General features: G+C 45.4%; 1 protein-coding gene across 1 annotated transcript in view; it reads left to right on the top strand.

Moving 5' to 3' along the window:
* The window catches only part of VWA5B1 (von Willebrand factor A domain containing 5B1), a 74,841-nt gene extending 60,092 nt beyond the window's left edge, over positions 1-14,749 (top strand). Inside the window, exons 16-21 of the mRNA XM_006862356.1 lie at positions 6,608-6,745; positions 7,279-7,392; positions 11,161-11,235; positions 11,903-11,972; positions 12,635-12,752; positions 14,243-14,749. Of these exons, the coding sequence (XP_006862418.1) occupies positions 6,608-6,745; positions 7,279-7,392; positions 11,161-11,235; positions 11,903-11,972; positions 12,635-12,752; positions 14,243-14,749 (1,022 nt within the window). The remainder of the gene's footprint in view (positions 1-6,607; positions 6,746-7,278; positions 7,393-11,160; positions 11,236-11,902; positions 11,973-12,634; positions 12,753-14,242) is intronic.
* Positions 14,750-23,058: the final 8,309 nt, after the last annotated feature.

Here is a 23,058-nt window from a genome sequence, read left to right as displayed (position 1 = left end):
TTTTTCTCACTGACCCTCTACTTTATGAAGATGCTGTCTTTCTCCACGGACTGGTCCCTCCTGATGATATGTTCAAAGTATATGAGACCAAATCTTGCCATCCTCACTATACATCTGGCTGTAATTTTTTTCAACACAGATTTGTTGGTTCTTCTGGCAGTCCTTGGTATATTCAATATTCTCCACCAACACCCTAATTGAAAGACAGCAATTTTTCTTTGGTCTTCCTTACTTTTTGTCTAGATTTCACATGCATGTGAGAATATTTCAGAGAAACTTTTGCAGCAGATTTGCCCAATGCAATACTGTGATTTCCTGATTGCTGCTCCCCTGGGCATTGGTTTTGGATCCAAATAAACTGAAATCTGTGACCACTTCAATCTTTTATTCATTTATTTTATGATATTGCTAATTGGCCCAGCTGTGAGAATTTTTGTTTTCTTTATGTTGAGGTGTAACCCATACTGAAAGTTGATGTTTTAGACGTTGTTGTTGGTGGTGGTTCTGATTCATGGTGACCCTGCACAGGGTTTCTGAGGTTGTAAATCTTCACAGGAGCAGAACGCCTCATCTTTCTCCCACGGAGCCGCTGGTAGTTTTGAACTGCTGACCTGGAGGTTGGCAGCCCGACTCGTAACCACTACACTACCAGAGCTCCTTGATGTCTTAGATATTCATCAGTAAATGCTTCATATCCTCTTTGTTTTCAGGAAGCAAGGTTGTGTCATTTGCATATTGCAAGTTATTAATGAGTCTTCCCCCAGTTTTGATGCCATGTTCTTTTTCATATAGTCTGGCTTCTTGGATTATTTGCTCAGAATACAGATTGAGTAAATATGGTGAAAAAATACAACCCTAATGCACACCTTTGTTCATAAGCACAATGCAATATTCTAGAATTTCCGTATTTCACAATGTTAATCATCATTTGTTATGATCCATGCAGTTGAATGGCTTTGCATAGGCAATAAAACACAGGTGAGCATTTTACTGATATTCTCTGCTTTCAGTCAAGATCCATTTGATATCAGCAGTAATATACCTCATTCCACATTCTCCTCTGCATTTGGCTTGAATTTTGGACAGCTCCCTGTCCATGTACTGCCGCAGCTATTTTTTAAATTACCGTCAGCAAAATTTTACTTGCATGTGACATTAATGAGATTGTTTGATAATTTCCACATTCTGTTGGATCACTTTTCTTTGGAATAGGCACAAATGTGGATCTCTGGCCAGATAGCTGTCTTCCAGATTTCTTGGCTTATTGGAGTGGGCACTTCCAGTGCTGCATTGGTTTCTTGAAATATTTCAATTGCTATTCCTGGAGCCATGTTTTTTTTTACCATTGCCTTCAGTGAAACTTGAACATTTCCTTCAATATCATCAGTTCTTGATAATATGCTATCAAAGTGGTTGAATGTTGCCTACTTCTTTTTGGTACAGTGACTGTGTATTCCTTCTGTCTTCTTGTGATGCTTCCTGCCTTGTTCAATATTTTGTCCATGTTGTTGTTGTTATTAAGTGCTGTTGAGTCGGTTCTGACTCAGCAACCCTGTATAGGGTTTCCAAGGAGCAGCTGGTGGATTTGAACTGCCAACCTTGTGGCTCAAACTGACATTGTGGTCCTGTGTATTATCCTGCAGCATCACACCAGGGCACCATGTTGCGCACTGTTGTTACTGTTAGATGCCATTGAGTCAGTACCAACTCATAGCAACCCTGTACACAACAGAACGAAACATTGCCCGATCCTGGGCCAACCTCACAATTGTTGCTAAGCTTGAGACCATTGATGCTACCATTTTTCCAATCCATCTCACTGGGGGTCTTCCTCTGTTTCATTGACCCTCCACCATACCAATCATGATATCATTCTCCAGAGACTGGTTCCTCCTGACACATCCAAAGTATGAAAGATGAAGCACTCTGGCTGCACTTCTTCCAACACAGATCTGTTGGTTCTTTTGGCAGCCCATAGAACTTTCACTATTCTCTTCCAACACCATAACTCAAAAGCATCAATTCTTCTACGGTCTTCCCTATTCACTGTCCAGCTTTCGCATGCATATGAGGTTATTGAAAATACCATGGCTTGGGTCAGGCGCACCTTAGTCCTCAAGCTGACATCTTTGCTCTTCAACACTTTAAAAAAGTCTTGTGCAACAGATTTGCCTAATGCAATACATCATTTGATTTCTTGACTGCTGCTTCCATGAGTGTTGATAGTTGATCCAAGAAGAATGAAGTCCTTGACAACTTCAATCTTTTCTCCATTGATAAGAATGTTGTTTATTGGTCCCGTGGTGAGAAATTTTGTTTTCTTTACATCAAGATGCAATCCATACTGAAGGCTGTGCTCTTTGATCTTCATCAGTAAGTTTTTTAAACCCTCTTCACTTTCAACAAGCAAGGTTGTATCATCTGCATATCTCAGGTTGTTAATGACTCTTTCTCCAATCCTGATGACAGGTTTTTCTTCATTTAACCCAGCTTCTCGGATTATTTGCTCAGCATACAGGTTGAATAAATATGGTGAAAGAATACAACCCTGTCACACACATTTCTTAATTTTAAACTATTCAGTGTTCCCATGTTCTGTTCTAACAACTGCCTCTTGGTCCATGCACAGGTTCCTCATGAGCACAATTAAGTGTTCAGAAATACTCATACTTCACAATGTTGTCCAAAACTTGTCATGATCCACACAATCAAAAGCCTTTGCATAGTCAATAAAGCACAGGTAAACATCTTTCTGGTATTCTCTGCTTTCAGCCTAGATCTATCGGCGTAGATTCCTTCAATATTGCAACTCAAGGCTTGAGTATTTTCTTCAGTTCTTTCAGCTTGAAGAATGTCAAGCATGTTCTTCCCTTTTGGTTTCCTAACTCTAGACCTTTGCATACATTTCAATATCGTAACTTTGTTTTCTCGAGCCACCCTTTGAAATCCTCTGGTCAGCTCTTTGATTTAGCTTCTCTATTTCAAGAACAAGTTTCAGTCTCTTGTGACATCTAATTTGATTTTTCATTCTGTAATTTTCATGACTATTTGGTTTCTTCACATATGTCATTCCACACCTATCTGGTCTTTTGCCATTTATGTTTAATACCTCAAATCTATTCTTTTTTTTTTTTTTTAAGTTTGTATTGTGAATTGAGTGATAGTTTACATGGGAGAACATTGGTTTTACAGTCATTGTTTCATTGCAATGATCAAATCTTTTCTTGTAATGGCCTCTAAATTCAGGCAGGATATATTCAAGGTCACAATTTTGGCTCTTGTGGACTTGTTATAACTTTCTTGAACTTGCATATAAGTAATTGATGGTCTGTTCTGCAGTCAGCTCCTAGTCTTGTTTTGACTGATGATACTGAGTTTTTCCATTGTCTCCACAGATGTGTTTGAATTGATTCTTGTATATTTCATCCTGCATGGTCCATTGAAATATGGTATTTGCAATGAATAAGTTGCTTGTCTTGTAAAATTCTATCACGTGATCCCCTGTTACATTTCTATTACCAAGGCCTTATTTTCCAATTGTGGATCCTTCTTGTTTTCAACTTTCACATTCCAGTCACCAGCAATTATCAGTGCATCTTGATTTCATGTCTGATTAATTTCAGACTGCAGAAACTGGTTAAAAACCTTCAATTTCCTCATCTTTGGCATTAGTGGTTGATATGCAAATTTGAGTAATAGTTGCATTAACTGGTCTTCCTTGTAAGCATATAGATATTATCCTAACACCTGACAGTGTTGTACTTCAGGATAATTTTGAAGTGTTCTTTTTAAATAATGAATGTGAATACATTCCTCTTCAGTTTGTCATTCCTAGCATAATAGACTATATTATTATCTAGTTCAAAATAGCCAAGGTAGTGTTGTTGTTGTTGTTAAGTGCCGTCGAGTTGGTTCCAACTCATAGCGACCCTATATAGGGTTTCCGAGGAGCATCTGGTGGATTCGAACTGCCAACCTTATGGTTCGAAGTCCAGTGCTGATCCTACAGCACCAAGGTAGTGGGGAGAGCTAATTTAGTCCAAGAGCTGGGACTTTCTTGGGGAATACATAGATCTAGATTTAGATCTTGTAGGGTCCTAGGTGGCCTTTAAGCACTTGACAACTAGCTGAAAGGTTGGCGGTTCAAAACTACTCAGAGACATCTGAGAAGACACAAACTTGGCAATCTGCTTCTGTAAAGTCAGTGTTGAAAACTCTAGGAAGTGGTTTTACTCTGTACACATTGGGTACCCATGATTCCAAATCAACTCAACAGTAAGTAATAGTGATAACAGTACCTATTGTTACCGCTCAGCTGCCTCAAAGTGGATGCTAACTCATGGTGACAACAGCATGAAACTTTGCCCAGCCCTGAGCCGTCCTCACAATTGCTGGCATGTTCGAGCCTATCAGTGTGATTATTGTACCAATCCATCTCATTGAGGGTTTCCCTCACCCTCACTGGCCCTCTACTTCATCAAATGTCATGTCCTCCTCCAGTGATCGATTCATCCTGGTGACATGTGCAGAGCAAACTAGTTGACATAGCTCCATTGTGAGCCATAGGTTTCACTGGATGATATTCAAAAGAATATCACCAGACCTCTTTTTCTGAATCTTAGTCTGGAAACACCGTTGAAACCATGGACTGGTTTTTAAAATACTGGTGGCATAGCTTCCAGTTTCACAGCAACACACAAGCCACCACAGTACGACAAACTGACAAGTGGGTGGTAGAAACATAGAAATATAGGTAGTTGGGTTTTTTTTTTGTTGTTGTTGTTGTTGTTGTTAAGTGTTGTCGAGTCGGTCCCAACTCATAAAGATCCTGTTTAGGGTTTCTGAGGCTTTGAATCTTTGCAGGAGCAGAAAGCTTCCTCTTTCTCCCAGGAAATGACTAGTGTGCTTGAACTGCCAACCTTGTGGTTCACAGTCTAGTGCTTATCTAATGTGCCAGTCTAGTGCAGTCTAGTGCCAGTCTAGTGCAGTCTAATGTGCCAGACTGCCAAATCCTGATAGATATAGATAGGCATAATGTTTTATTTTATTATAAGTTTAGCATTTCATTTATAAACTATTGTACTGTTTCGGTAATTGTACATTATTTGTGATTTTGAATGTGTATATTTCTTTTCTTCTCATGAGCACTTCACCTTACAGTTTACTAAGCACTTGTTCATCCTCCATCTCCTTGGCGCCTCACAGCCTTCTGGAGGATAGCAAGCCGAGAAAACAGCTTCCCTGCTTAGTGAAGAGATGTTGGGATTTGTAGCCACAGAGTCCTGAAGTCCTTCCTGACTATGTCACACTCCCACTCTGATTTTCAGTCTTCTCAGCAATTAAATACAACAGATCAATGGCTCCCACCTGTCACTCAGGGGACCTGTGAAGTTCTGCAGCAAGGTTCTCATTACACAGCTGAAAAAATAAATTACAGACCACACAGAGGGCTTTTATAACATCAAGCTTACTTAAGGGAAGCAGCTATCTTTTATTCTGAGATGATTAATGTCTTATCATTTTATATAAAAGGTCCTTTGTTTTGTGAAATGATGATGGGGGTTAATAATGTTGGTTCTTTTTTTTTATTTTTTAATGTCCTGAATTGGTAAATGGTCAACCCCTTAATTTGAGTGGCTTATTGTGGCACTGTGGGTTAATGTGCCAGACTGCAAAGCCGTTTGAACTGCAAGGTCAGTGGTTCAAGCTCACCAGTTGCTCCTCAGAAACCCTATACAGGGTCACTATGGGTCAGAACTGACTTGACGGCACTTCACAACAACAACAACATTTAATCCAAAAGATGGAACTACTGGTCTAGCCCTCCTTTTAGCTTCCAGAGCTTCTGCCTTTGAATCAAGTTGTTGCTGTTGTTTTTAGGTACCATCGAGTTGGTACTAACTCATAGCGACCCTATCTGTGCACAACAGAACGAAATACTGCCCAGTCCTGGGCCAACCTCACAATTGTTGCCACACTTGAGCCCATTGATGCTGCCACTTTGCCAATCCATCTCACTGGGGGTCTTCCTCTTTTTCTCTAACCCTTCACTTTACCAAACATGATATCCTCCTCCAGTGACTGGTCCCTTCTGAAAATATATCTGGAGTATGAGAGACGAAGTTTGGCCATCCTGACCTCCAAGGAGCACTCTGGCTGCACTTCTTCCAACACAGATCTGTTGGTTCTTTTGGCAGCCCATGGCACTTTCAGTTTTCTCCTCCAACGCCATAACTCAAAAGCATCAATTCTTCTCTGGTCTTCCTTATTCATTGTCCAACTTTCACATGTATATAAGGTTATTGAAAATACCGTGGCTTGGGTCAGGCGCATCTTAGTCCTCAAGCTGACATCTTTGCTCTTCAACACTTTAAAAAGGTCTTGTGGAACAGATTTGCCTAATGCAATACGTCGTTTGATTTCTTGACTGCTGCTTCCATGAGTGTTGATAGTTGATCCAAAAAGAATGAAGTCCTTGACAACTTCAATCTTTTCTCCGTTGATAAGAATGTTGTTTATTGGTCCAGAGGTGAGGATTTTTGTTTTATTTACATTGAGATGCAATCCATACCGAATCAAGAGGACACACCAATTTCTCCCTCTGCAGGGTCTAGCCGTCGCTACCAGGTGAATGCTGTGCATACCAGCAAGGCCTGCAACATCATCAGCAAATACACCACTTTCGTACCTGTGGACATGAGCCAGAGTCGCTACTTGCCCACCGTGGTGGAGTACCCCAACTCTGGTAAGATGGATGGGCAGCTGGAGCACTTTACAAAACTAGTGTCCTCCAAGAATAGGGTTCCCCAAAACATATTTTGGGATGCTCTAGCTTTATCTCCCTTCCATCTCATTGGTGATGCCTTGGGACTGACTTCAGGGTGGGGGACTTGAGCTCTGGTCTTTGAAATAGCAAACAGGAACAGAAGGTTCCTGAAGAACCCAGCCTTTTAACGGCTAGCAAGCACTGCTACTTTCTGAGCATTATCTCAACTATCGTATCTACCAGACAAGGTAGGTATTATTATCCCCATTTTCCAGATGAAGAAACTGAGGCTCAGAGTCATTAATTTTCCCATTAAGTTATTGAGAAATTAGTCTGGGATTCAACTGAGGTCTTTCTGATTTAAAAGCTGGAGGCCTTACTTTGTACAGTGTCTCCCTGCCTTTGGATAATTAAAAGATTAAAAACCAGAATCATTCCTGCTGGTTTTGGAGAAGAGACAAAGGACCAACATATTTGTATCCAGCTGATCCCTCTCCTTGTCCTCCATGAAGGTGCTGCATTACGGATGGCCAGCTCGAGGATCCTGACCCGACATCTGAGGGGCACCTCTGTCAGCCTTGGACAGTCTCAGAGCATGCTTGGGGAAGAATCAGCAGCAGGAGATGGCAAATTTCAAAACCTCAGTAAGAACTCATTTTGTCATGTTCAGAAGCCTGGGCCCTAGAGGTTATCACAGCTTCATGTCCAAAGCCCAGAGGCCTCTGCAGTCTGGGTGCCTGGGCAGATTGGGACCTCCCTGAGGCCTGTGATACTGAGAGGCTCAGCATGACCCTAACAAGCCACCATTAATACAGCCTTACCAAGAATGGCAGAGCTTGAGAGGAGCGCTTCCTCCCTGCCACCTTGCTCACATCATGTGCCTTAGTTACCTCGGGCTGCCATAACAAAAGCCAGTGGGTGGCTTTAAAGACTAGGAATATATTCTCTTACAGCCTGGAAATGAGGGATGAAATTCAGGACACCATGGGCAGATCTTAGTTCTCTCTCCCTCTCTGTTAGCTCTAGGAGAAGATTCCTGCCTCTTTCAGCTTCTGGAGTATGGGGTGGGGGAGATGTGCCATGGGGTCAGTTCTGACCCATAGTGATCCTGCATAGGGCTTCCGAGTCTATAAATCTTTACAGGAGCAGAAAGTCTTATCTTTCTCCTGTGGAACAGCTGGTAGTTTCAAACTGCTGACCTTGAGGTTATCAGCCCAACTCATAACCACTATGCTACCAGAGCTGGGCATTTCTTGGCTGGTAGATGGAACCTCACATGGTCTAGTTCCCTGTGTGTTTCTCAGTCTCTCTTTTCTCTTTTTATAAGACACTTCTCAGAAGGGATTACGTTTAAGACCAACATTGCCCCAGTGTGCCCTCATTTAAGGAGTTCTGGTAGCGTAGTGGTTCTGAGTCACACTGCTAACCTCAAGGTCAGGAGTTCAAAACTACCAGCCATTCTGTGGAATAAAGATGAGGCTTTCTGCTCCTGTAAGGATTTACAGCCTCAGAAACCTTATGCAAGGTCACTATGAGTTGGAACCGACTCCACAGTGCATAACCAACCAACCAATGCCCTCATTTAAATGGAGTCCTGGTGTGGCGCTATAGGATAAGCACTCAACCGCAAGGTTGGCTGTTCAAATTCATCAGCCATTCCTCAGAAACTTTACACAGGGTCACTATGAGTCAGAAACTGAAAGACTCTACGGCACTTAAGGACAACAACAGCAATGCCTTCATTAATATAACAAAAGAAAACTATATTTCTAGACAGGGTTTCATGAACAGGTACAGAAGTTAAGACTTCAATATATCTTTTTAGGAGACACAATTCAATCCATAACACCATCTCCCACCTCTCCTTTCAAGATCCTCCAAATCTAATGGCAGTTCTCTGTCGCCAACTTTGGGGTCCTCCCAGACAACAACTACCAGGGAATCTAACAAAGGAGTGGGAAAAGCAAAGAGCCAAGAGGCAATCCCATCTGTTTGAGTTCCACCATCTGCTTCTTCATGATTCTAAACAGCTTGCTTTCAGACTCCATAAGATTTCATCGTGCCTCCAGCTCAAGTTCTTGAAGATCCATGACTTGATCTTTTGGTGACCTAGGGCCTCTGGCCTCACACTAATTTACAGAATGGCTGTAACCCTTTGTGTACTGAATATGTGTGTGTGTTTCTGTCTCTGTAAAGACAGTCTAACTGCTAGCTGTAGTCCTAACTGCCCCCTTGATATGCCCCCTGTGGTGTGCATTAGAGGAACATCAGAGGCCCTACTTGGCCACATGCCCAGACACCCAGATCTTAACATTGTTTTACCCGAGGAACTAGAAAGTGCTGATGACATCGATGGGTTAAAAAGAACCACTGTGTGAGAAGGTGGAACCTTAGAGGAGCTCTTCAAAATCATGAAGTTCTGCCAATTTCTTTGTCCCTCCAAAACCAAGAACATGGTCTACCTCAGAGTCAAATGGAGCATCCAGTCTGGAGGCAGTGGCTGTTCTACCCTTTCCTTTCCCCACAGTTCAACTCCTGGTGGCCTCTGGTTTCCATCATAATCACCAATTACTCCCTTTCAAATGTCCTTTGACTCACACCCCATTAAACAATCCTGGTGTGGCACTGTAGGATAAATATTGGACCGAAAGGTCCGTTTGAACCAAAAGGTTGGCAGTTCGAACCTATCAACCACTCTTTGGAAACCCTGTACAGCGTCGCTATGAGTCAGAACCAACTCGACAGCAGCAACAACAGTCCAGCCTAACCCATTTCCCTCCTTCAGGATGGCAGTGGCTAATAGGCACCGAGAATTTCCTAAATGTCAGCCACTATTCTGAGTTTCAAAGCAGCTTCACAGTCATCTAAGGGAGTTTCTTGTATTACTCCCATTAGGAGGTGAGGAAACAGGTTCAGTGGCTTACCCAAGATCACACAGCTAGTATGTGGTACAGCCAAGACTTAAACCCAAGGAGCACCTGGCTCCAGAGCCTATGAGGTTAACCACCATGCTATTTGCCACCTGGTTCCCTCAGTTATTCAACCATAGCCAGTCAGTCACTAGCTCACTCTCATGGACAGAGCTCTATCTTAACCTCCCAAAGCTAAAGGTCCCACAGGAAGAGCAGAGGCTTAAACTAACATATCTCTGCATGACTCTTTCTCTAGAATTTCAATCATTCCTTTACAGTAGATCACCCCAGCCCTCTCTAGTCCATGGAATATTCTAAAACAACAAAATTCAATGCCATCTAGTAGATTCTGACTCACTGTACCCCTGTAGAGGATTTCCAAGGCTGTAAATCTTTACGGGAAGTTCTCATCTTTCTCCTGCTGAGCTTCTGGTGGAGCTTACAGTCCAGTACTTATCTTACAGCGCCACCAGGCTCCTTGGAATAATCATCGTAAAAATGATCACCCTGGTTAAGCATTTTTATTAAAGAGTATCAGTCTCTTTCATAGATAGGGAAACTGAGGCTCAGAGCCCTCTAACTGGTCAGTACTATCTATGTTCTGGCGCCTCCTCTCCCTGGAGAGCTGGCATGAGCCTGGCTACTCAGTGAGGCACAGACCTCTTTTGCCCTACCTCCGTCCCAGGCCCCTAAACTCCTGATTCCCTGTTGCATCTGTAGCTCAAGGTCTTGATTCCATCTTGCCTTTTTGTTGTTGTTAAGTGCCTTTGAGTCCCTTCTGACTCATAGCAACCCTGTATAGGTTTCCGAGGCTTTAAGTCTTTGTGGGGGCAGGAAGCCTCATCTTTCTCCCATGGAGAGGCTGGTGGGCTCAGTCTGCCAACTTTGTAGTTTGCAGTCCAAAGGATATTGCTTATCCTTTGGAGCCATTGTGCTCCTTGCCTTTATTAGGCACTTACAGTATCCCAGACATTAACCTCTATCTGTGTATTATCTCATTTAATCCTCAATAACAACTCTGAGACAGTTACTATTACCCCCAATTTACAATAGAAGTGAATAAAGGAAATAATTTCCCTAGGGCTACACAGTTAGTTCATGGAGTTCTGATGTGGTGCTGTGAGTTAATGTGCTGGACTGCAAAGTTGGTTTGAATCTCAAAGTCAGCAGTTCAAGCTCACCAGCTGCCCCTCAGAAACCCTATACAGTGTTGCTATGAGTTGGAGCCAGCTCGATGACACTTAACACACAGTCCTTGGGGGAGTCAGCATTTGAACCCAAGCCTACCTGACTCTTATAGTTGAGCAGGGATAATGTCTTTGGAAGATTTAGGTCCATCAAGGCAAGGAAAGAAACCTTGATTTTGCTACACCATCCCACCCCTAGTAACTGTGAACTGGGACATTGACTCTCCTAGGTGAATATGGGAGGTAAGAAGAAAGGGCCAAACAAGGCTAGGTCTCACTGGCTTCCTCTTTGTAGATCTGGAGGAGATCCCCACCTCACCCATCTGCGAAACTACATGCCCTGGCTGTGAGAAGCACGTGACTTCCAAAGGTGAGTGGGCAGTCAGTGCCATCTCTCTTTGTAATGAAGATGGTTCTAGTAACCAAGCCTTGACTTGGAAGAGTGCCTTAGCACCATCAAAGACCTCAGGACTTCATTTACTCCTCAAAACAGCCCTGAGAGAGGTAAATAAGATTGTCCCCAGTTTAAAGATAAGGAAACTGAGACTCAAGGAGGTAAAGTGACTTGCCGAAGGTCACACAGCATGTCAGTGACAAAGCCAGGTCTAGAAGCAGGTCTCCCAATTCCACCCCACTCTGCCCAGAATAGTCTACCAACACATTATGCCCAGAATCCAACAGCAGCCTGGATGAAAGTAAACTTAAGGTCCCTATCTTGGGATAAGGGAAGTTGACATAAAACTGTCAACATCCCCACAGGTAACCTCCAGGAGACACCAGGAGCTCATCTGCCTAGGAGACTTTAGACCAGTTTCTTCCATACGGATCCACACCTTCCTCCCCTCCCCATAGCAACTAGGTCAGAACAACCCAGAAGCCTTAGCTCTGACGCCTAGGAATGTAAAGGCCATAGAGATATATTTAGGGACTTAGACAAGCCCTTGCCCCTTTTGGGCCTCTATTTCCCCAGCCAGGCAAAGAACACTTGGACAGGGCCATCTATCAGGGCTCAACCCCACAATTCTGTTACTCTTCAGGTCCCCCGAACAGTCAGGCCATTAACACCCTTTCTTCTGTGAAGACCCCCGAGACTCTCTTCGGATCCAGGTAAGTGAGGTTTCTAATGAAAGTAAGTTCACATACCATTTCTCTTGGGACTGCCCCTACTTTGAAAGATTGGAGGCAAGTGTTGCATTACATTTAAACAAAATAAACAATAAGGTACAATTTGATGGATGTCAGGAAGGTCCACCTACCCAGAGACAACACCATTTCCCAGGTATCGCACTGTTTAACATTGGCTAGGTGAAGTCCATCTCCCCCACTCCCATGGTCCCTCTTCAAATGTGGATGCTCGGGGACAGTAGTAGGCTTGGGACTCTTCAGAGCATCGGGTTGGATGAGAATACAGTATCAAAAAAGGGTGTCATCGGTGGTGTACATGATTAGTGTTATTGATGTTACAGAAGTGTACACGTAAAAAAATGTTACATTGGCCAATGCAGATACTTTTACAGCAATTAAAAAAGAGAGCAAGTCATAAAAAGAACACAGGCTCCTAGCCCAGGCTACTGCTAACTCACTGGGGGCCTCTGGGTAAATGTCTCCCCCTCACTCCAGACCTCAGTTTCCCCAGGTGTCAAATGAGAAGGTTAGAGTAAGCCATCTGGTTCTGACGTTCAGAGTCTGCTGGATAGGCCCTAGTGGTCAGATGACCAGGGACATTCCCAGGGCAGCTGTGACCATTCTTCCTGGGTCCCTCTGCACAGACTGAATCTCCACAAGTCCAGGCTGCTGATACGTGCAGCCAAGGGCTTCCTGGGCAAGCCACTGAACAAGACTCCAGAGTCCACCTCGGTGAGCCAAAACGTCAACTATGTGCCTCTGGTGAGTGTCCCAGACCCCAAACCTCAGCCCAGCATACAGCTGTGGGACCTTCCTGGAGCCTCCAAAGGGAAGAAGACCTGGGTCTTAGAGCTCAAATCTCCTGAGTTCTGGAGCTCCTTAGACCTTTCCACCCAAATAGCCAGCAGGGCAGAGAGAGTTAGCAGGAGGTCCTCTGACCTCAGGGATCTAGGGAGATTGCTAGAAACCAGAGCCAGTACCATACAAAGTCTTTGCAATGTGCTGTCTTGGCTTTAAAAATTCATGGGAATTTTGCGTTCTGCTCCAACATCTATGTGTCTGTTTTTCAATATATAAAAATAAGCCTCAAGATGACTCACAAGTGAGTAAAATTAACACCCCAGGGACACGCACCACGGTTAACACGTGTCTCTGCAGATGCCCCTTTCCGCGGTGGCAGGTGGAGAAGTCAGGTCTAGAGGGGGCTCCTCTCAACTAGGGAGCAGGAGAGCATCGCCCTGCCACAGCTAGGGTCCACTGGGGCTTAGGCTCAGAGGTTCTTAGAGAAGAGATACGGTTTTAAGCTTCTCAGCATAGTTCTGTCCTTGTATACGCAGTATATGGATTCATTTTACATTTCCAAATATCCAGGGCAACAAAGTACAGCGCTTTCATCCACTGCACAAGTATTTGTTGTATCAGGCATAGTACCAGACCCTGGGGATACCGCCTTGAACTACATAGTCTCTGCCCTTATGGCACTAAGCTTCTAGTGGGGGCACAGACAAGGAATTAGGCCATATATTCTCCTTGGGAGCTGTGACAGGAGAGGTCAGATTGATGAGGACGTTTAGGGGGTACATCTAAGCCAGACTCAAGGTGGGGAAGGAATCAAGCATAACTTAAAAGAGGAAATGGTTCAACCAAGACCTGAAGGACTAGAAGTTCCAGTCGAGAGTTTAGAGGGGAGAGCGAGCGAGAACGTGGTTGGCTAGAGAATCGAGTTTGAGGGGGTACATAACAAGAGTAAATCAAGATTAGAACATTGTAGAGTTTTGTAAGTGACACTTCAGACATATTTTAAAAGAAAAATGAAGCCATAAAGCTGGTTAAATCAAAGAGCAAGAGGACCAATGCCTTACAAAAGTCCCTCTGGATGCAGGAAAGCGTGTTGGGCAAAGCGGGTAACACAGAGGCCAGGATAGCATGAGGGGCAGGTGGTAAGTCCCAGAGGTCTTCAGAAATTAGGCCTGATGGGATCTGATTGGTGTCTGGGGGCTGATCTGGGTCCACCCAGGGCGAGAGGTGGGTTTGGATGAAGACATAGTGTTGCACTTGGAGAATGATGAGTGTGAAGTGCCTACAGGGTAAAAGGATGGAGGTCCTTTTACCCTGTGGGCACAACTAGAGTTTAGCCAAGAATACCACAAATCCCCAAGGGGTGGGAGAGATGTCAGTCCAAACGTTTGTGGTCTGAGACTCCAAGGGTGAAGAAATTGAGTCCCACTGAGGGGCACCCCGCCACCCTACAGGTATCTCTGCAGCTGGCCTCTGGAGCCTTCCTGCTCAACCAAGCCTTCTGTGAGACCACCCAAATCCCCATGGCAAAGCTCAAGTGGACTTCACCATTCACCTGCCACCGAGTGTCCCTCACTGCCCGCCAGCCCGAGTCAAAGACCCCCAGTCCCCAGCTGTGCACCAGGTCCTCATCTCGTCAGTCCTCCTATGACAGCTTCTCCCCGGAACCCCCTGCCAAAAACAAGCCAGACTTGGAGCTGAGGGCCGTAGCCGATCACATGGGGAAGCTGTGGGCCACAGTGGTGGCACTGGCCTGGTTGGAGCACAACTCGGCCGCCTACTTCATTGAGTGGGAGCTGGTAGCCGCCAAGGCCAGCTCGTGGCTGGAGCAGCAGGAGGTTCCCGAGGGCCGCACGCAGGACACGCTCAAGGCCGCTGCCCGCCAGCTCTTCGTGCTTCTGCGACACTGGGATGAGAACCTCGAGTTCAACATGCTCTGCTATAACCCAAAATACGTGTAGTTGGACCAACGAGAGACCTGGGACGGGGAGGGCTAGAAAGGAATCGTTTGGGCCTGGTGGAGGGATCTTCTGCCGTTGTTGCCAATATACTGGTTGCTAGAAAGAGCCGTGGACTGCAGTCAGGAGGCCTGAGTTCAATCCCAACTTTAGGCCAGTCTCTGCCCACAGTCTAGGCTTCAGTGTCGCCATCTGTAAAATAAGAGTGTGACAAGAAGGTGTTGGACTACAACACCAGATGGTTCAAAGTTTCCTTCCTGTTGGGACGTTCAGGATTTTTGTGTTTCTGAAGCCCTAGCATTTACTGAAACTGGAAAGTTGTTGCTGTTGTTGTTGTTGTTGTTAAGTGCCGTCGAGTCGGTTCCAACCCATAGCAACCCTGTACAGGGTTTCCGAGGCTATAAATCTTTATGGGAGCAGAAAGCCTCATCTTTCGCCCATGGAACAGCTGGTAGTTCCAAGCTGCTGACCTTGTGGTTCGCAGCCCGATTCATAACCACTACGCTACGGTAGAGAAAATACAAGTTAAGCCAAAATTCTCTCTGGTGGTAGGAGATGAGAGAACTCCATGATAGCAAATAACCAGACCAACAAGCTTGCCTTGAGTCCCAGAGAGACCATTTCTGTCCATTGCATTGTGGGATACATACTTGTCTCCATGGTGACAGTACAGGACCCACTAAGTCCCACTTAGAAACTAGTTAGAGAAAATCTTTGCAACATGCTACAGAAGCATTACCCGGAGGGCTTTTATTTGGCTGGGAAACTCCCTTAGTGCTTTTTTTTTTTTTTTTTTTTTGCATTTTTATGTGCTTTGCAGATTATTTGTGACTTCCTAGCTAAGAAGAAGGGGTGGGAAGGATTAGGGGAGACAGACACCCTGCAAGTTGAGGTATTAGTTTTAAACTGAAGTCTATGAAAAATAAGATAGCCCCAAAACTAAGCATGGTCACAGAAATCAATGAAGAAACCAGATAATATTTTTAACAATTTGCACACTTCCAGGAATTGGGTAAATGGAACTCCATCCACTTGTGCTAACAGGCTAGAGGCACATCTGTGTGAACTGTATTCTGGGATAGTGGCGGCCCATACCATGTTGAGCGATTGTAGGGCTGCCTTTCAACAGAAAATAGGCTTAACTGCAATGAATTTGGGGATAACAGCTTCTACTGGGAGGCATGATTTGTAAGGTGGAATGAAGAAATCTTGAAATTTCAAAGCAGGGAGCATCTGGGGACTTCTCTCAGACCCGCCATGTGATACATGGGTGGTGACAGATATGCCCCAGTCTAGATTCTCACCAGAGAACCCCACCAGCTCGGGACCCCAGGCTGAATCCATACACCCCCATACAACATCTCCCCAAGGCCTCACCAAATTATTGTCCCAGATGAAATCGACTCAGGCTCCAGGGCCCTGGAATGAAGCCCCACAAAAGAGTTCCTTCTTCAGAGAGATACAAGTCCCAGCCTCATGAAGATTCAAAGATGTTCCAGTGGGAAGGAGGTGGCCTCTAGCAGAACTCACCAGGTATGAAGGGAGAAGAGGCAGCATCCACAGGATGTGGTACTCACCCCCACCTTCCTCCCACCACCCAGCCCCACCCTCCCCATCCCCTGCCCTCATGCAATGCTGTAGAATCTCCCAAGGGGGTCACCCACAGCACAACAAGCATTTTTGAGACTTTCATGAACAACTAGTGATTCATCATTAGAAAAGGCTAAAGATGAAGTTCCTTCCACTGCCTTCCTGACTGGCTCAATTTAGGCATGTCCTCTTGGGAGGAACCCCACCCAGCATTCACTGATAATGATGGCCATGGGGACCCCAGGTGAGGCAGGGTGCCAGTTTGGGGTGCTGACTCAAAGTCTGTGCCAGGGCATGAGGTAAGGGCTCTGGGCTTCCTTGCTGAAGGTCTCCATTTCAGGTTTGAGGAGAACTTACTTCCCTCCTTCCAATAACCTTTCTGTAACCATGAAGCTAGCAGTCCAGCTTCAGGGCAAGGACAGAGTGGGTAGCAGTCACTTCTTGACTCACCATCAATGGCAAAGCCAAGCTGGGAGTCAGAATGCCTGAATTGAGGGGTCAGAACTGACAGGAGTTCATGTAAGCCACTTCCAATATTGAGTGCCGTGAGGCTAAGGGTTTCCTCCTTCCCTGACATTCTGTGATTCTCTGCCTTGGAGACATTATCCAAGCAGTGAAAAAGGGCTTGTCCAAGGTCAAGTCACTTGTGCTCTCTCTCTGAGCCTTTCTCCTCTATCAGGACTGACCTGAACTGGGCTGCCCAGTCTCCATGAACCTGGATTCTGGGCCTCCAGGTCTCAGTGTAGAACTAACAGTATCAATCGGGCGGATGCTGCAGAATGCCTGGAAGGAGTAACAGGGAAACCGAGCCAGGGAGCGGACAAACCACCCCTCTTCTCTGGGAACGCTCCTCAGATACTGCCCCCGGGCATCCGGTCTGATGCGCAAGCACAGTGCTGATCAAGACACTCCTGACTGGACTGCCCACCAGCTTACAGTGCAGGGACACAAATTTTCATGGATTTTAAACAACCCAAGGGCTTTTGGAGGGATGTGTGGGCAAGAGACTTCTTGTTTGTTTGTATTGAGATGACACACAGCCTCAGAAAGAATCAGCTACCAGGATTGCTAAGCAGAGAACTAATGGTTGAGGTTGAGTGTATTCTGACTCATAGTGACCCTATAGGAGAACTATTCCAAAGGCTTCCCAAGGCTGTAAATCTTTATGGAAGCAGATTGCCACATCTTTGTTCTGTGAAGTCACTGATGGGCTTGAACCAAAAACTTTTTGGTTAGCAGCGGAACACTGGAACCACTACATTACCAGGGTTCCTGGAAATTAAAAGATAAGAACTGTAGGTCATTAACACCTGCATTGACACTAAAGTGGTTCCAAAGATTTTCAGTAGGTGAAGCATATCCTGCAATCTGGCTTAAATTGAATTAATAGGGATTAATTTGTTAAACCAGTCCTCACTTTCTAGATAATGCAAAAGGACGTTTATGCCATACACTGTCTGAAGAATTAGGAGTCCTTGGTGGCACTGTAGGATAAGCACTAGACTGCAAACCACGAGGTCAGCAGTTCAAACCTACAAGCTGCTACTCAGAAATCCCGTACAGGATCATTATGAGTCAGAATAGACTTGATGGCCCTTAAGAACAACAACAACAAGGTAGTAGAAACAGAGCCCTGGTAGCATAGTGGGTTACGTGTTGGGCTGCTAACCTCAGATCAGCAGTTCAAATCCACTAGCCACTCTGCAAGAGAAAGATGAGACTTTCTGCTCCTATAAAGATTTATAGCCTCAGAAACCCTGTACAGGGTCACAATGAATTGGAACCAACTCGACAGCACTTAACAAAGTGGTGTAGAAGGAGGCCTGGTAGCACAACATTTAAGTGCTCAGCTGGCTGCTAACTGAAAAGTTGGAGGTTTGAAACTACCCAGCAAGCACCTCCACAGGAGAAAGACCAGGCAATTTGCTCCAATAAAGATCATAGCCCAGAAAAAGCCTATGGAGCAATTCTATTCTGCCATTAATGGAATCCTACGAGTCAGAGCCTGACTTGACGGCACCTACCAATAAAAGGTGATACTTGCCTACTAACCCAATGGTTGGTGGCTTGAATCCACTTAGCTTCACCTCAGAAGAAAAGCCTGGTGATCTGCAGCCGTTAAAAATCCTGGGGAGGGCAATTTTACTCCGAAACACTGGGGTAGCGATGAGTCAGAATAGACTTAAGAGCAGCTGTACAGGGTCGCTATGAGTCGGTTCCGACTCCACGGCACATAACAACAACAACAACAGTTGGGTTTTAGTTTGTGTTTTGGGGTCTGAAGCATTGTTGTTGTTAAGTGCCGTCGAGCTGAGTCGAGTCCGACTCACAACAACCCTGTAGAGGGTTTCCAAGGAGCAGTTGGTGGGTTTGAACTGTTGACCTTGCAGTTTTGCAGTCCAATGCTTGTCCTACATCTCCATACCAGGACTCGAGAGTACAAATACCTAATAACACTGTCCCACTCTACCCCTAGCGTGCTGTGTGATTTAGGCAAGTTGCTTCCTTCTTTGGACCTCCACTAAATTTTTCTTACAATGATGAGGTTAAGCTAGATCTGTATTTCCAAAACTCCATTCCTCAGATGATATATGAATAAGCAATTCATGAGAAACTTCTGTGGGCAAATAGGTTGGGGAAACACCAGGAAAACAAGTTTCAATAAGTCAGGGTGATCCGGACCATTAACACCATGTTTATGGCTACTGTCAGTCTCCAGACAGGTGACTCAGCACACAACTCTCCCCAGCTGACTCACTAGGGAAAAGGCAGGCCTAAATCTCTCTGAGGGTTTTCCCAGCATTGACGTTCAAAAAGTCTTTACTGAGTGACTACTATATACCAGACTCTGCTGGGGTATCAGGTGTTGTTCCTGACCTTTGGGGCACAATCACTCCACGAACCATTTCTGCCCTTCCCCTCCTTCAGGGTGAATTTTCCTGGACTGATCAGACTCCCACCCATCCTTAGGTCCTGCCCTTTGGAGCTGTGGCCTCAGGCTAGTGCTATCTCAACACCATTCATACAACTGTTCGACCCCCCTTGGGCTTTCAGATAAGCATTTATGGTTAGGGTAAAGCCCACCACAACAAAGCCTAGTTTTGTTCAGTCAGAATGGAGGCAGATGAAGATAGTGGCAAGAGCGCCAGCTAAGGAAGGACCCTGAGACCATGTGTCTCAAACGCCCAACCTCCTGCCATGCACAGACACAGGTCCTTCTCTCTGAGGAACCAACTCCTGATACTAGAAAACCTGGGGTCCACCCTTGGGCAGATTTAAACAAGGCTTGTAAACAAGTAGCATCCCTTTCCAGCCTACTGTGGGGTACATAAAGGACATCCACTACCCTCGCCCTAAGCTGGCACTTGCTGTGACAAATACATGGAAGAGCTGTTTCCAAGACTATCTCCAGATGGGATCTCACCTACTCTTCAGATGTTTAGGAAAGCATGGGTATCTCCGCCCCCGCTTCCAGGTGGTTCACCTATAACAGCTGTCAGAAAAGGTTTCTGGAAATTTCACCTAAATCTTGACTTGCCCCCTGCCTCTATTTGGGGGTGAATTTTCCTCCTCTCTCTGCTTCTGTTCCCCTTCTCTCTTCCTGAGCAGAATCTCCTAACAAGAAGAGTAGATACCTGTCTCCCCCATCAGTGTGCAGCCCAACCCAGTGTGAGCCTGCCTGAGACCCTAACACCCCTCTCTTACTACTTGCATTTTGGAATGTCTCCAAGGACCTCCCAAACACAAATGAATCCCGCATCCTTAGTGCCCGAGACAGGGAAGAGAAGGGCACTGCTATCCCAGGAATGGGGCATGAGTAAATTGCATGGCACTTGGGAGATTCTGTATTTTTTCACCAGGGACTAGAAAAGCCAGCAGAAAACATGGGCACATTCTTCAGCTGTAACATAGATGTCTGTGCAGTGTCATTGTAAAAATAATCAGGGCAGGGGTGTGGGTAGCATTTTGCAGCTGAATAATAGGATCCTCAGAGATCTATCTTGAGGTCTGAAGCTTGGCAACTCCTGGCCAAGCCCACAGTCCCCTACAATGGCACTTCCTCACCCCCATGCCCACTGCAGCCCCCAGCCTGTTGACTTTAGCCTCTCAACAGCACTGCCTCCCCCATCACCTGACAAAGTGGGGTTTCTCCTGTTCATGCTGCAAATCTCCTTGGCTCGGGGCCAGCTGTCTTGAGCTTACAGTTGCATCCCAAAGCAAAGCGCCTTGTCTCATTGTGGTTGAATGCAATGATGCGTATGGTGTAGTTTCACTATTTGCCCAGTAGCTTTGACTCAAGTGGCATGGCAGGTGCTTGTCCCCCTCAGAGCCTCAAGTGCCTATACCGTGCTGCCCTGTCCCCTGGCCTGCTCACCCATAAAGTCCCCAGGGTGCCTGTGACACTTCCCTGTTCTTGGACTACATCTTGCCTTCTTGCTCAGTAGCCAGTTATGTAGATGTGGTGGAAGTCCTGGACCTCAGCCGTCCAGTGTGCATCAATAATTACCCAATCATCCCTTGGGGGCTGTGTGAGTATGTCGGTTCTCAAAGGAAAGGTTTCTTGGTCAATGGTGGCTACTGTTCTGTCAAAGGTTTTTAGCTCATAAAAACTGTTGAACTTGGCAAGATGCCCAATGATACTTGTGTCTGCTCTTTTATTCTCAAGGTTAATACTTGGGTCCCAAACGAATGGTTGTGTGATCTGTTTGCCTTGACTAATGTGATCACACTGGTCATAGTCTGGATTCTCCCTCATGTGACCAACTAGTCTCAGTTTGCCTGGGATGGAAGGGAGTTTCCAGAATGTGGAACTTTCAGTTTGAAAACTGGGCATTCCTGGGCAAACCAGGACACATTGATCACCAACCAACTGTACTTTCCCTTGAAGAAGAGCCTGAGATAAGGATTCAAATACAAATAGTACATTTGGGTGATCCCAGAAAGCACCTGTAGGGACGTGTGGAGTGAAATAGGGATGAGAAGGATGCAATAAAGGGAATGTTTTTTGTACAGGTTATTAAATGGCATGGACCTTCATCCTGCTGGGGACCTCTGGAAGGCAAAGTAGGTCCATATCTCAAAGTCATCCCACATGAGTAGTGAAGGAATAGGGTATTTGTACGCCAGCTCCAGTCAATCATTAGTTGAAAGCCATCCCAGGAAAGAGGCGGGGGAGAGGGAAGGCTTTAATTCCTTGATTCTTCTGGCTTGTTACAGTTGTGCCAACAGAAAAGGCTTCTGCAGCCTGGGAAAGCCACCAGGTAAAGAAATGTGGGTGATGGTGAGTCAGGCCAGTGTGCACAGAAATGATACAAGCTGAAGGACTGTGGGTAGGTACAGATACTGACTTCTGCCATTTCTCTCCATAGCTTCTTTCCACATCTCTGATGGCTTGCTGAAGCAATCAGTCATCACAAATTCTCGTTATTTCAAGACTATCACCAGTTACTATTTTGTGTTGAAACCCATGTAGACTGACCTAAAAATCCAGCATAGGTTCATTTGGAAATCCTTTATCAGCTTTCCTTGTTTTGCCAAAATCAGTCATTCCTGATAGATTTCAGGAAGAATCGTTAACTAAAGTAGAGATTCCCAATAAGCCAAAAACATCTCTGCATGTGCTACCAGCCTCTTATAGGGACAATGAGAGGAGCCAAGAAGTTGAGACTAAAAGAGTCAATAGAAATACAACCCGAGGCACAGTCCTCCTGAACGGCATTGGTGGCTCAGTGGTGGAATTCTTACCTTTCATGCGGGAGATCTGGGTTTGATTCCCAGCCAATGCACCTCATGCTTAGCCACCATCCATCTGTGAGTGGTTTGTGTGTTGCTATGATGCTGAACAGGCTCCAATGGAGCTGCCAGACTTAGGTAGTTAAAGAAGAAAGGCCTGGTAATCTATTTCCAAAGATCAGATGGTGAAAACTCTGTGGATCACAATAGTCCAATTCACCACTTGCTGCTACCAGGATATCTTCTTCCTTGTGCATCCTACAAAATGAATAGTTATGTGTGAATGAGTGTGTGTTTCCTGTTGGGATGCAGTAAGAGGCTACACTGAAAAACACACAACAGTAGGGGTATGGGGCTCTTGGGTTCGCCAGGACCCTCTGTCTCTATGAGGGAATCAAGGAATCCCAATGGTTGGGGCCTCTGGGTCGCCGGGTCCTCTATTCTGTGGCAGCCAGCTCTCTGCAAGGCACTGCTTACACTCCTGGGAAAACTGCACTTCCTTGGGCTTAGTGAGTCTTGTATCCCTGACTGAAATGGGAAGGAAACACCAGGTTTCTTTCCAGCCTGGCTCTGCCAAGCTCTTTTGTTCTGTCATAAGTGGCATTTGTCCTCATTCCCCTCTAAGCATCACCTAGAATCTCCCACTCACCTAAAATCCAGCTACCCCAGATTCAAAGCCTTAGAAGAAGAAAGGGTCCACTCTCTAATATAGAGGTGGTGGTAATAGTGATGTGCCATGGAGTTGGTTCCAACTCCTAGCGACCCTGTACAGGGTTCCCGAGGCTGTAAAGCCTCATGTTCGCAGTCCAATTCGTAACCACTACGCTACCAGAGCTGATATAGAGAGACAGGGATAATCTGGATAGTGCTTGCTGGGAGGGCCCCTCTCCTAGGGCCCTGGATACTCAGGATGTTGGTCAGTCCCAGCTTCGGCCTCCCCAATCAGATCTTGGGGGAAATTGTCTAGAATGACTCCCTCTGTCATCCCA

Source organism: Chrysochloris asiatica, unplaced genomic scaffold (assembly GCF_000296735.1).
Source record: "Chrysochloris asiatica unplaced genomic scaffold, ChrAsi1.0 scaffold00047, whole genome shotgun sequence".
Lineage (NCBI taxonomy): Eukaryota > Metazoa > Chordata > Mammalia > Afrosoricida > Chrysochloridae > Chrysochloris > Chrysochloris asiatica.
This window is presented reverse-complemented; position numbering and strand designations above follow the sequence as displayed.